Source organism: Astyanax mexicanus, unplaced genomic scaffold, assembly GCF_023375975.1.
Source record: "Astyanax mexicanus isolate ESR-SI-001 unplaced genomic scaffold, AstMex3_surface scaffold_32, whole genome shotgun sequence".
Taxonomy (NCBI): domain Eukaryota; kingdom Metazoa; phylum Chordata; class Actinopteri; order Characiformes; family Acestrorhamphidae; genus Astyanax; species Astyanax mexicanus.
The window spans coordinates 4,838,382-4,851,278 of record NW_026040042.1 but is presented as its reverse complement, the minus strand read 5'-3'; the positions used below and the strand labels follow the sequence as shown (position 1 = coordinate 4,851,278).

The following is a 12,897-nucleotide window of genomic DNA, read 5'->3' as shown; positions in this document are numbered from 1 at the left end:
TGTAAGAGGAAGCTGTCTGAAAGGGATGTTCGGGTGCTAACCCGGATTGTATCCAAAAAAACATAAAACCACGACTGATCAAATCACGGCAGAATTCCTCAAATGTGCACCTCAACTCTCCTGTTTCCACCAGAACTGTCCATCACCACAATAAATTATTGTGCTCTAAAACCAGGTGTTTCGGTTTTATTGTCCAACCACTGTATTTATCTTCCTGCACAGTTGTGCATCGGGGGCTTCCACTCCTTTTACTGTTTGTCTTTGTCAAAGCCAGTTTGCGCTACACTCTCTGTGAACAGCATGGTAAGAGATCATCAGTTTCTGTTTCTATCTTAACAAAACAATAGACTTATGGGTCTGTAAGCAAGCAAACAACTGCTGACAAATCAGATGTTTTGCTACCTTATTAGCATTAGCATTACTTTTTAGTTTTCAGCTGTACAACAAAATTGAATCAATTAGTCTCATAACGTTCTTAACTTGGATTGGCAGCCGTACCACGAGAACGAGGACAACATCAAGCAATAAATTGAAATTAATTGTGAACTGCACAAAAAAAATGCAAGTGATTCCAAACTTATATACAGCTCTGGAAAAAAATTAAATAAGAGAGCCCTTAAAAATTGAAAACCTCTGGAATATAATCAAGAGGAAGATGGACAATCACAAGCCATCAAACCAAACTGAACTGCTTGAATTTTTGCACCAGGAGTAAAGCAGCATAAAGTTATCCAAAAGCAGTGTGTAAGACTGGTGGAGGAGAAGATGAGGAACCAGGGTTATTCCACCAAATATTGAGACTTTATTAATATAAACTTGTTTTCTTTGCATTATTTGAGGTCTGAAAGCTCTGAATCTTTTTTGTTACACTACTTCTGTATGTTTAGCTTACTAAAGTTAGTTTAAATGTTCATTAATAGAGACATAAAACACAAGCACTGCACATATTTCTTCACATTTTTATTCAAAACAACAAATATGCACAGTAAAAAACAACCATGATAAATCACAAGACTAGTTTCTTTTTCACATTAAACTACTTTTAACAAAAAGGTGAGAATTTCCAAAAAGAAATCAGTTTCAGCTGGAGAGCAGTAGAACGTTCTGGAACGCAGAGTCATAAATACAGAGGACAGTCTGACATGATGGACATGCATCGATCACTGAGGCGTGTTTTCAGACCTCAGAGAGAGAGAGAGAGAGAGAGAGAACATGCAGAGAGAAGATTGTATCTGTGGATGAATGAGAAAATAAAGGTTTTTCTCTAAACAGAAGGATAGGAACAGCAGCCGGGTGGTGAAGTGGATTATTATGGATCACTATCACTGAGAGAACAGAGGGATGTGGTGAAGGATGAGAGGAGGCAGGAGAAGAAGTATGGAGGTGTTTCTCATGCTTGTACTGGATTGGGTACACCGCTGTCGTCGTCTCTGGCTGTGAGGACAGGAGAGCAGCCAGACAGTCCGGGTTAATCTCACGCCGCTCCTCTACATCTCCTCAATCAAGCAGAATAATCCTGTAAACACAACACACTCACATTAACCACAAACAACCTGTGATACTCGATATATATCACAATACAGTTCTCTACGATACCTTACAGCATCTGAGTTACTGAAGAGGATAAAATACTCCATCAATAAGCAAATACCAGCAATTATAGATTTATTAGTGTCAGTTCCACACACTTTTACAACCAGTATTCTTCACCGCAGGTTTTTAATAGCCCTATTCATAAGATTATAGCGCCACCGTGTGGAGTAATTATGCAGTAACTTCAGTAAGTATAATTGGGGCAAGTCTTAAGGAGCTTAGAGCTCCTGCTGATTTAATAAAATTGTGTTCTGTTGGATTGTCTTATCTTGGTTTGTCTCGTCTCATCTTGGTTTTGGTGGGTTTGTCCCATTTCCTCTTGGTTTGTGTTGTGTTGTGTTGGTTTGTCTCGTCTGGTCTTGATTGGTCTTGTCTTTCGTTGGTTTGTCTCGTCTTGTCTCGGTTTGTGTTGTGTTGATTTGTCTCATCTTGTCTTGGTTTGTGTTGTGTTGGTTTGACTTGTCTTATCTTGGCTTTCGTTGGTGTGTCTTGTTTGTGTTGGGTTAGTTTGTCTCATATTGTCTTGGTTTGTCTTTTCTTGTCTTTTGTTGGTCTGTCTCGTCTGGGTTTGTGTTGTGTTGGTTTGTCTTTACTTGGCTTTTGTTGGTCTGTCTCGTCTGGGTTTGTGTTGTGTTGGTTTGTCTTTTCTTGTCCAACTCAACACAAAAGCTTCAAGAACTGACTGTTCCCTCGCTGCCTAACTTATACACCTCATTACAGAAGCCACCAGAACAAGATTATTATGTCCAGCAGTGGTTTTAATGTAAAGGATGTTAGTGTAGGAAAACTGCACTTACCGCTCTGGGCTTCTTGTTCATCTTCATATCAAATCTGCACACAGAAAAGCACAGATTAGAGACGGTGACTGATGTCCTTTCACACACCGATGATGAAAGCATTGTAGCACATTGTAGAAGTCTTACAACAGTAGAGCGAGCATCACATTCAGCACTCGTGGAACTCATGGAATCGCACAAGTGCACTTGTTAGGCAAAATATGTATGTTAGCAGGGCTGCAGCGATGAATAAAATATGGTAACAGTCTAATGGAACTAAATTAGTCAGTTTTCTGCTTATAATTACAACAATGCTGCTTGGTTGTAGTGTATGGGTGTTTTTAATGCATTCCTGCTGGGTAATGTGTGCATATGGTGGAATAATACATGAAAAGCTTCAGTCAGAGTGCCATTACTGTGAAATACTGGCACTCCCATACTGTGTTCTTAGCTAATTATATTGCGGGGTTGGATCTGATACGAACTTAAGCATGCTTATGCCCTCCAGTACTGTTTAAGCCCTCAATTTCATGTCTAAAAATCTCTTTATAGTAATAGTACATTTCTGAAGCATTGAATTGAGTCTTGTGTCTATAAATTAGACAGGTTTGAGAACACAGTACAATCTCTGCTGAAAGACCAGGGGAACCAGTCAGATCAACATTTTTGGCCAGTGTTTCTATAGTTATTTTTATAATTACAGACCATAATTATCTATATTAGCCCAAAACAAAAGTACAAAAGTGCAGCCGCAGCCATCGGGACTGGAACCAGTGTGATATAGAGATTAAAGTACATTTTGTTGAGCTGTTTTTCTGTTCCCTGTACAGAGATAAGAAAGAAAAACATTCTTTTCACATGACATTTCTCTTCAGTTTCTCATAATAATAACAACACTTAACTAGCAGTACAAATACTGAGCACTCACTGCTGTCAATCAAAACCATGCAATAAACAAACAAAAACAAACATAAAGCAAACGAAACAGATACAGGCAGAACCGAGCCTCATACCCACTGATCTCCACAGCTGATTCAGGACAGAACAGATAGAGGAGAGGAGAAGAGAGAGAAGAGTGGAGGGAGGAGAAGAGAAGAAAAGAGAGGAGACGAGAGAAGAGAAGAGTTGGAGGAAAAAAAGCAAAGAGAGAGATAAGGGAGGAGATGAGAAGAGAAAAGGCAACAGACAAAATTTAAATAAAGAGAGAAGATGAGAAGAGAAGAGAGAAAAGAGGGAGGAGAAGAGAAGAGGAAGGAGAAAAAAGAAGAGATAGATAAGGGAGGAGATGAGAAGAGAAAAGGGAATAGACAACATTTTAAAAAAGAGAGAAGATAAGAAGAAGAGGGAGAAGATGAGAAGAGGGAGGAGATGAGACAAGAAGAAAAGAAAAGAGAAGAGGGAGGAGAAAAGAGAAGAGATGAGGTAGGAAATGAGAAGAGAAGAAAAGAGAGAAGAGAAGAGGACAAAGAGACAAGAAGGAGATAGAGGAGAAGAAAAAAAGGAGGAGATGAGAATAGAAGAGGGAGGAGAAGAGATGAAAGGAGGAAAGAAGAGAAGAGGGAGGAGATGAAAAGAGAAAAAGAAGAATATAGAAGGAAGAAAGAATAGAGAAGAGGGTTAGGAGGAGAAGAGAAGAAGAGTGGGGGGAAGAGAAGAGAAGAAGGGAAAAAGGAGAAGAGAAGATGGAGAAGATGAGAAGAGAAAGAAAAGAGGGAAGAACAAAGAAAAGAAGAGGTGAGAAGAGAGGAAGAGAAGAAAAGAAGAGGGAGGAGATGAAAAGAGAAAAAGAAGAACAATATAGAAGGAAGAAAAGGAAGATTAGAAGAGATAAGAAGAGGAAGAGAAAAGGGAGGAGATTAGAACAGAAGAGGGGACATGAGAAGAGGGAAGTGAGGAGATGAGTCAAGAACAGTGAGACAAAGAAGAGACAAGGGAGCAAAGAAAAGGGAGAAGAGAAGAGGGAGGAGAGGGAGGAGAAGTAAGGAGAATTAGGACGTAAAGTTGAGACTTACTCGAAGTCATAATCAAACATGGCGGAGGGGCTGGGGGCAGCATTAGGGGAGAGGAAGAGAGCGTTAGAGGTTAGTACACCAGCCTGCCGGCACTGCGGCTCTGTCCCAAATCACACCACGGGATCTTCTCATTTACACTTTGTGTTATATATTATGTAGGGCTGCACCTAATGACTATTTTAGCAGAGGAGGAGACACCAAATGAAGCATTAAATTCGTTTTAACACTGAGAATATATGTTTAAATGTATAGTGAGCTGATGTACTGTGAGTATGGCCGTTATCTTGTCCCTTATCTGGAGTATTTACAGTTTTAGAGACACACAGAGAGAGAGAATAAAGCTGAATATTAGCTGGTTATTTCTGACTGATAACACAAAGGAACCATTTTAAACCCTGTTATAAAAAATACAATAAACTAATGTACAGTATCAGACAAAAGTCTGGACACACCTTAGATTAAAGCTTTTTTTATTACTTAGATTTTCTGCATTGTAGATTAATAATAAAGTCATCCCAACTATGACGAAACAAAAATAGTCAGCTTTATGAGGTAGAGTCACCTAGAATTCAGGCTTTCAGTTAACAGCTGTGCTCCTCAAGAGTTAATTATTTGAATTTCACCATCAGAAACCCTGTGACTGTTTAATCCCTTCTCTTATTATTTTTAATTTATCATAATAATTCAATTTTTATTTTTTATTTTTATACATTTATGAGTTTAGCTCAATATTATTAATTTTACCATTTCCAACCACTCTTATCGTTTTATTACGTTTCCATACTTAAAATTTTTAAATTCTTTACTTTTTTATGGTCATTTTATTTAGATGTTTTAGATACATTTTATTTATCAAAATTAAATTAATTTATTTAAAGTGTGCTTTTTTTATTTCTTATTTTCTTATTTTCCTATTTCTAATTTCTTATCTAGTGTTTTCAATCACTTTTATACTATAAATAAAGATTGACTGAATTTCTTGTCTCTTAATAAAGTGTTTGAGAGCATCAGTTAAAGTAAAGTAGTGAAGAGGTAGAGTTACAGGTATACAGTGAATAGTGAATATTTGAGTAATGTTCTAATCCAGATTATGAGAAGCTACAACTAATTAACTAAATAAAGAAAAATGAAGGTCAGTCAATCCAGAAAGAAGAATTTCAAGAACTTTGAAAGTATCCTCAAGTGTAGTCATCGCAAAGACCATCAAAAATATTGATGATGATGAAACTGGCACTTATTAGGAACACCCCAGGAAATTAAGAGCTAGAGTTTCCTCTGTTGTACAGGATGAATTCATCAGAGTTACCACCAGCCTCAGAAACCACAAGTTAACAAACAGCTCCCCAGATAAGAGCACCTAAAAGCTTCTTCACAGAGTATTTAGTTTGTTTAACAGTAATTTTAAGTTACTACATGATTCATTATGTGTTCCTTCATAGACTGAATCACTTTACTATTCATTTACAGTGTAGGAACAGTGTGTGTGTGTGTGTGTGTGTGTGTGTGTGTGTGTGTTACAGTGGCCGTCAATCTGAGGAGACCTGCTACAGCTGAGGAACCAAACCCAGCATTCCTCAACTCAACATTCACTCATCTGACCCTCCGCACATGTTTGTGCACCACAGAGTTCTGAAAATAAAGCTCTGTGACCGCGGACCAGACCAGCCCAAACCACCGCTGCAGTTTACAGAACAGACTGGTTAAAAACACCACAGTACAGAAACCCTGGTGATCTGAGCTTCCACAAAGCTCCAGCACAAAGGTGAAGTCAGGAGAACCCAAACGTAAAAATTAGAATATCATTCAAAAGTTACTTTATTTCAGTATATCAGTTGAAAATGTGAAAATCATATATATTATAAGATGTATTAAACACAGAGTGATCTATTTTAAGCGTTTACCTCTTCTTACACCCAATGAAAACCCAAAAATCTGTATCTCCGAAAATCAGAACATTATATAAGACCAATTGGTACTTTTGACAGTGTGGGCAGTGTGCCAAATCCTGCTGGAAAATGAAATCTGCATCTCCACAGTGGATCAACACCATCAGATGACATGTCTCTCCAAACCATCACTGATTGGTGGAAACTTCACACTAGACCTCGAGCAGTTTGGACTGTGTGTCTCTCCACTCTTCCTCCAGACTCTGATCCCTTGATTTAGAAATGAAATGTAAAATGTACTGATGATCAGTGATGGTTTGGAGAGACATGCTGATCATCTGCTGGTGTTGATCCACTGTGTTTTATTATCAAGTCTAAAGTCAGTGCAGTTTTGTTTTCCCTCAAAATCTTACAGCACTTCATGCTTCTTCCCTCTGCTGAAAACAACTTTTATAGAGATGCAGATTTCATTTTCCAGCAGGACTTGGCACACTGCCCACACTGCCAAAAGTACCAATTGTTCTTAATTAATATTCTAATTTTCTGAGACACTGATTTTTGGGTTTTAATTGGCTGTAAGCCATAATCATCAACAATAAAATAAACAAAGGCTTAAAATAGATCACTCTGTGTGTTTAATACATCTACATTATATGAGTTTTTCACTGAAATAAAGTAAATTTTCAAAGATATAATTTTTTTTAGATGCATTAGTATTTTAATTTAAACAGTATTATTGTCCATTCATTGTCAATTATAAAATTATAATATATGTGAAAAAAATAATAGTGTAAATCACTATTAAGATGCATGTTTTTTGGCAATTTATACTGCCTGTATAAGATATAATATATTTTTTTTTAAACTGGCTAAAATATAAGTGAAGAATCACAACGGACAATACTGAGGTGATATCCACATACTGTACAATAACGATATGTTGATAATGATGGGCTGTGATTGTGACAGGTCTGGAGCTACGCTACGCTATATCCCCGAGCAGCTCTCTGCGCGAGGTTGTACCTGTGCCGGTTCTTGTTCTTGCGTTTCTTGTGGCTGCTGTGGTGGCCGGTGTTGGTGGAGCTGGAGGAGGAAGCTGCTTTCTGAGGCTTCAGGTCCTGCAGAGCTCCGTCCGCCTCCTCCGCCTCCTCCTGACCCGGCTCGTTCTCCTGGTTCTGGAGGTCCGGCGAGGTGTCGCTCTCTGTGCCGCTGCCCGCCTCGCCTACACACACAGAAAAACACACACATTTACTGTAAATATCACTCAATACATCACAAGATTACCCCAAAAACTCCAGAGAGAACTACAAATAACATTTCAGTGCTTACGTTTCTCATTCATGTGATCCGGGACGCCACCAAGAGCACAAACAGCCTGTCGGGAAGAACAAACACCAAAACACCAATTATTAGAGCTTATTATACAATCAGTAGAAAAGTGCAAGCTTGCAAATGTGAAGTTTTTAAACAAATGTTAATTATAATAATAACAATAATACAGTGAAACCATTCAAATAACGTACTGAACATGATTAGAGCTAGAAATAATTCTGAAATTATCTTTTGCAGGGTTCTTGTACCATTTTAAATGTCACATTTAATGCTTTTAAAGACCTCAATAAATGTAACTTATTTATAAATATAATAAATAAGATTTATTAATATTATTGTACGAGAAAAACCCATTTATTATCAATTATTCTTCTATTTTGTTCCACAGTGATGCAAAACAGGGCCAACATGACATATTTATGTTGCTTTATATTAAACAAGACAAAGACTTGAATTGCACGCAAGAACCATAAAGAATAAAGAACGCTAATGTTAGTATGTTAGCTAGCTGGTGGCTAATGTTCTAATGTTCGCTAGCTCTGCGCTAAGCTTAGTTCTCTCCCCAATATCTAAGATAGCTGGCTGCTAAAGTTAGTATATGCTTTCCCATCGGCACTGAATCGACACGACCATTCCGTCGTGGCGAGTGCTGTGTTCTTTGGGGTGACTTGTTGGGGAAGCAGCATCACTGTGAGAGACTGTAACAGGCTGGATAAACTGATCAGAAAGTGTGGTTCTGTGATGGGTGGGAAAGTGGACTATGTGGGGGATCTGGTGGAGAAGAGGGTGAGGTGTCTGTTGCAAACCATCCTTAACAACAACAGACACCCTTTACATGAGACTCTGGCTGCTCAAAAAAGCAGCCGCAGTAACAGGCTCCTTTCGCTGCGACATAAAACTGAGAGGTTCAGAAGGTCGTTCATTCCTACTGCCATAAGGCTGTACAACACCTCTTGTTGACGTGTGTACTCTGTGGTTGTGTTTTTTTTTTTTTTTTTTTTTTGTATATCTTTGTATAGTTGTTGCTGCTGGACAAATGAATTTCCCCTGTGGGGATTAATAAAGTATCTATCTATCTATCTATCTATCTATCTGAACGTAGTGTCTGTAAATTTAATACACACAGAAAATTTACAGACTTAATTACCCGATTTTTGAAAATTTTAAGACTTTTTAAGGACCTCATATTTTTAACACTCATATTTCTGTTTAGGAAAAGTGTAAAATATAAAAATCACTGCCAAATACGATTTCTTTACAGGTTCTAAATAGCTAAAATAGCTGGGAAATCTGCAAAACATCCGCAAAAAAAGGTTTTATTAAAAATCTTTAGATTAACTTCACATAATGCCTATTAAAGCATAAAGCATAATTTTTGCTTGAAATTTAGTGTCTTCACTGCAATTAAGGTCTACATGCTCAGACAAAAATATATAAAACTCTCACAAGAGAATACAGAGATGGACGAAGACAGACAGATGGAGAGGTAGAGATATATACTTACAGCCACTGATGTTACAGAGGACTTGCTGAAAAGACGTTCTGCTTCCTTAAACTTTCGGTTCCTCCTGTCAGTTTTGCTGTTGGAGTTTCTAAAAGAATAGAAAAAGAAAAACACTATAAACAACAAGAAACAAGAACATCACTTTATATTTATCTCAGACGTCATGTACACTATTTTAAAAACTTAATAAAATAATTAATTTATTAATTAACTTACTAACTAACTAACTAACTAACTAAGTAATTAATAATAATAATCATCATTATTATTACTACATATATATATATATATATATATATATATTTAGTAACTCACTTCTGGTTAGTAAGGTATCGGTCCCATCCTCTTATGATGTTTCCGTACATCTGTGTGTCTTCTAAATAACTCCCTTCAAAAGCATAGATCTGTCTCTCCAGGTTCACCAGCGTCTCCTGCAGAACAAACAACATTAATTATAGATCACAGTTAATATACACAACATACATTAATACAGTAAATATAAAAAAATATATAATAAACTACATTTACTTAATTACTGTCCACCACTAATATACAGCAGTGCTGTGCAGAGCTCTCCCGCTCACTATCTAACCTATTTAACTTAAATCCACTGTCTTTTAGAGAAGGGGAGCTGCGTCTGTGTTTGAATAGGCAGATTTAACACATCTGCTTTTACTTATCATTCTGTGGGGAAAACTCTGTGCTTTGAGTCTGATGCTATTCTCAGTTAAGATTACAAATTTTAGTTCTTATATGCCATACTTTTCTGACTATAAGGTGCACTTAAAACCCTTACATTTTCCCAAAATGTTTGAATTCTACCAGTCAGGTATTAAGGAGCAGTAAAGCCACTCTGCTGAAGTACAGAGTTATACAGGATGAGTTTTCAGTAAAGTTTCTCCAGCACTAAGGCTGGGTGCAGCATTAGCATTAGCACTAGCTCTTTCACCATTATTGGACTGTAGTATGTGTGTTTTCTGTCATGAAACAAGCTACGTGGAACAAACTGATAGCTCCCAGGGTTCCTCAGTGTAGCACATTCAGGCGAAATTTTCTAGCACTAAGCACAAGGGGTGGGCGATATGGCTCTAAAATAATATCACGATATTTCAGGGTATTTTTGCGATAACGATATACTTGGCGATATAGGAAAACTAAAATAATTCATTCATTTCAGGAATATAGTATAATAGTATAACAGTATAATCATAATGTGGCAAAATAAATAATATAGCATAAAATAATATAATGCAGCAAATAATATTGCAGAATATTTAGTGCATGCATATAAACTGCAAACTAAAACAATTATACAATAAATACACCTGAAGCTTCACAGTAAATAATAGACTACTTTTAAGACAGAACAGCCCTATTATCACGATATGAATTTTTAATATCATGATATTTCTGTGTTACGATATATTGTATACAATATAATATTGTCCACCCCTACTAAGCACTGCTAATAACCTTACTAAAATATAGGAAATCTAAGCTCACTGTAAGTAAAAAGAAGCACTTTAAATTACACAAAAAACAGAAATGCGTAGATTAACATCCAGCAACTTTAAAAGATTTTTTTAAAGAAATGTCTTTTTTTTTAAGAAATACAGCCTGTTAAGGGATTTATCACACAACGCTGTTCCTTATAACTGCCGCTTAAAACGCATCTTATAATCCGGTGCGCCTTATGTATGAAAATAAACCAGAGAAAATAGATGGTCATTGATAATTGCTTTTTTAAACAAATAATAAGCAGCCTCATTTAACCTTGCATTCAGCTTTTATATTAGACACTGTTCAAATATAAAATCACATCGCTATATTTCAGTTTAGGAAAAGAGTAAAATTTCTTTAGAAATGACTTTAACCAGTAATTCAAATAATCAAATGAATCCCACTATCCCCATGAATGTTTTTTTTTTTTCACTTTTAGTGTAATGTATATAAATGGTGACTAGACTTGAATAGAATGGGGTAATAAAAGCTCATATATGTGTAATGTTCAGGTGTCCTGATACTTCACACTGTCACTTATGAATTTACCCTTTCAGACCTGAATTATCTCTAATACTGAGCAATAAAATTTATACAACAAATATATCCAATTTAGTTAAACTAAAATATTTAATATAGATTTTTTTTATATTTCCACGCATTGAAAGTCTGTGTGTAATAGTTTAAAGTTCATATTGACATTTTTATTTCATAAATCATCACTAAACAGCAAAGAAAATGAATAAAAAGCACATTCAATTACTATAAACTAACTGTTATTTGCCTTATTTTGCCTCAAAGGGTCTGAAACGTCGGTCTGGGTGTAATGCGCTGGTTTGGCCACGGGGGCGCTGTTTCTCAGCGCCAAAAAAAACGGGGGCAGCGGCTAGGCTAAGCTAACCCACACAAAATACTGATAAAACGTATTAATACGCTAACTAGCTCAGTTATAACGCGTGTAATAACATAATAAAAACTCAAATATATGTTTTATAAGCCACAAATAACGAAAACAGACCCTGTTTCTCCGCTAAATCCTTTTAAACAGCGCAACCGGCTAGCTTAGCATAGCTCTCTCCGTTGGCGCGGAGGGAGCTCTATAAGACCCCCGCCTCATTCTGGCGCTGCACCCCGCTGTATACAATCAAATTACAGCGAGTTACTGAAATAAAACGCTAGTGTCGGTTTACCGCGAGCTCCTGCTTCCTCTTCACCAGCTCCGACAGCTCCCGCCGGGTGTCGGGGATCTGCGGCGGTGCGGATTTCGCGTGCATCGCCATAACGGAGCAGCACCGATCAGCTACCAGCCACAACAACACACCGGGGCGGCCTGGGTGTGTTACCGAGTATTGAACCGGGGCGAAACCTGCATCCCAAGGACCCTGCGGTGGGCTGGCGCGTGCCTGATTTAAAATCATACCTCCTTGGACATAAAATGTTTTTTTTCTTAACCCCGTCTGGTTTGTTCTGGGTCAAATTCACTCGTTTTAAAGTTTGAAGATCTAGGAAAAACAGTTTTTTTTTCAGTAGGAAACTTTTTTGCTTGCCTTAATTAGTGTAATCAACTTATAATATAAAAAAAAGTTTTTTCTCACATATTTGGAAAAACTGCGATGTTATGTAAATCTATTATGTTTTATATGTTTCAATAGTAATAAAGAAGTAAAACATTAAAAAAGAAGTTTGAACATGTAATTTTCAAATGGAAAATGAGTGAATTATCCTAATTGAACCATTACCTGTTAGAGATAAGAAACACCATTGCACTAAACATTGATAGAATAATTAATAATGTAGTTAGTAATTAAATATTCACACTGCTTTTTATGATATTGTTGGTTTCAGAAATCTTTTGGACAATTAAAAATGCACCGGGCCAAATTGACCTGAGAACACCATTGCTTTTCCTGAAAAATGAACATAACAGGAGGGTTAACCCTTTCAAGTTATGTTCCAGTGATGGAAAAGTATAAAAATGCTGTTTTCTACATGTAATGCACACAAAATAAGAAACTAAAACCATTAATGTTAAATCCAATTAACAAAAATATTTAAATTGTTTTTTTCATGTCCATTCACAACTTGAATAAAATATATTTACATTAACTTCCATCTCAGAAATGTTTTATTTGACAGGGACAATATGTAATTGGCATATTACTTTAACCTTTTAAATCACGAAATTTACTGGTTATGCATATTTAAGCTAATTTATACTTATTTGTGTTTATTTGCTGATTAACATGTTTTATAATTGAATGCCAAAGTCAGGCGCATGCTTGTCCAACTCTTTT

The 12,897-nt window shown here is 36.6% G+C and overlaps 2 protein-coding genes across 3 annotated transcripts in view; both read right to left on the bottom strand.

The window, feature by feature from the left end:
• The window catches only part of LOC125789910 (protein eva-1 homolog B-like), a 361,643-nt gene that overhangs the window by 178,484 nt on the left and 170,262 nt on the right, over window positions 1-12,897 (bottom strand). The window lies entirely within an intron of this gene.
• Window positions 946-11,951, bottom strand: LOC103025107 (MYST/Esa1-associated factor 6). 2 transcript variants are annotated; one of them, XM_007234594.4, is made up of 8 exons: window positions 11,794-11,951; window positions 9,419-9,534; window positions 9,104-9,191; window positions 7,597-7,642; window positions 7,291-7,489; window positions 4,382-4,411; window positions 2,391-2,424; window positions 946-1,516 (listed from the first exon to the last, which is right to left on the bottom strand). In XM_007234594.4, the coding sequence occupies exons 1-8, from the start codon at window positions 11,881-11,883 to the stop codon at window positions 1,502-1,504; spliced, it is 618 nt and encodes a 205-aa protein (XP_007234656.1). In that variant the 5' UTR covers window positions 11,884-11,951; the 3' UTR covers window positions 946-1,501. The 2 variants fall into 2 exon arrangements, with proteins under 2 accessions (XP_007234656.1, XP_049328967.1); XM_049473010.1 differs by lacking the exon at window positions 4,382-4,411 and having other exon boundaries at window positions 11,794-11,938.

Excerpts from the sequence above, each read along its gene's own strand:
- LOC103025107 (XM_007234594.4), bottom strand. The coding sequence starts at position 11,883 with ATGGCGATGCACGCGAAATCCGCACCGCCGCAGATCCCCGACACCCGG. Across the intron at positions 9,535-11,793 it reads AGAGGAAGCAGGAGCTCGCG|GAGACGCTGGTGAACCTGGA; the intron begins GTAAACCGACAC and ends TTTGTTCTGCAG. Across the intron at positions 7,643-9,103 it reads CCTCTGTAACATCAGTGGCT|GCTGTTTGTGCTCTTGGTGG; the intron begins GTAAGTATATAT and ends TCTTCCCGACAG.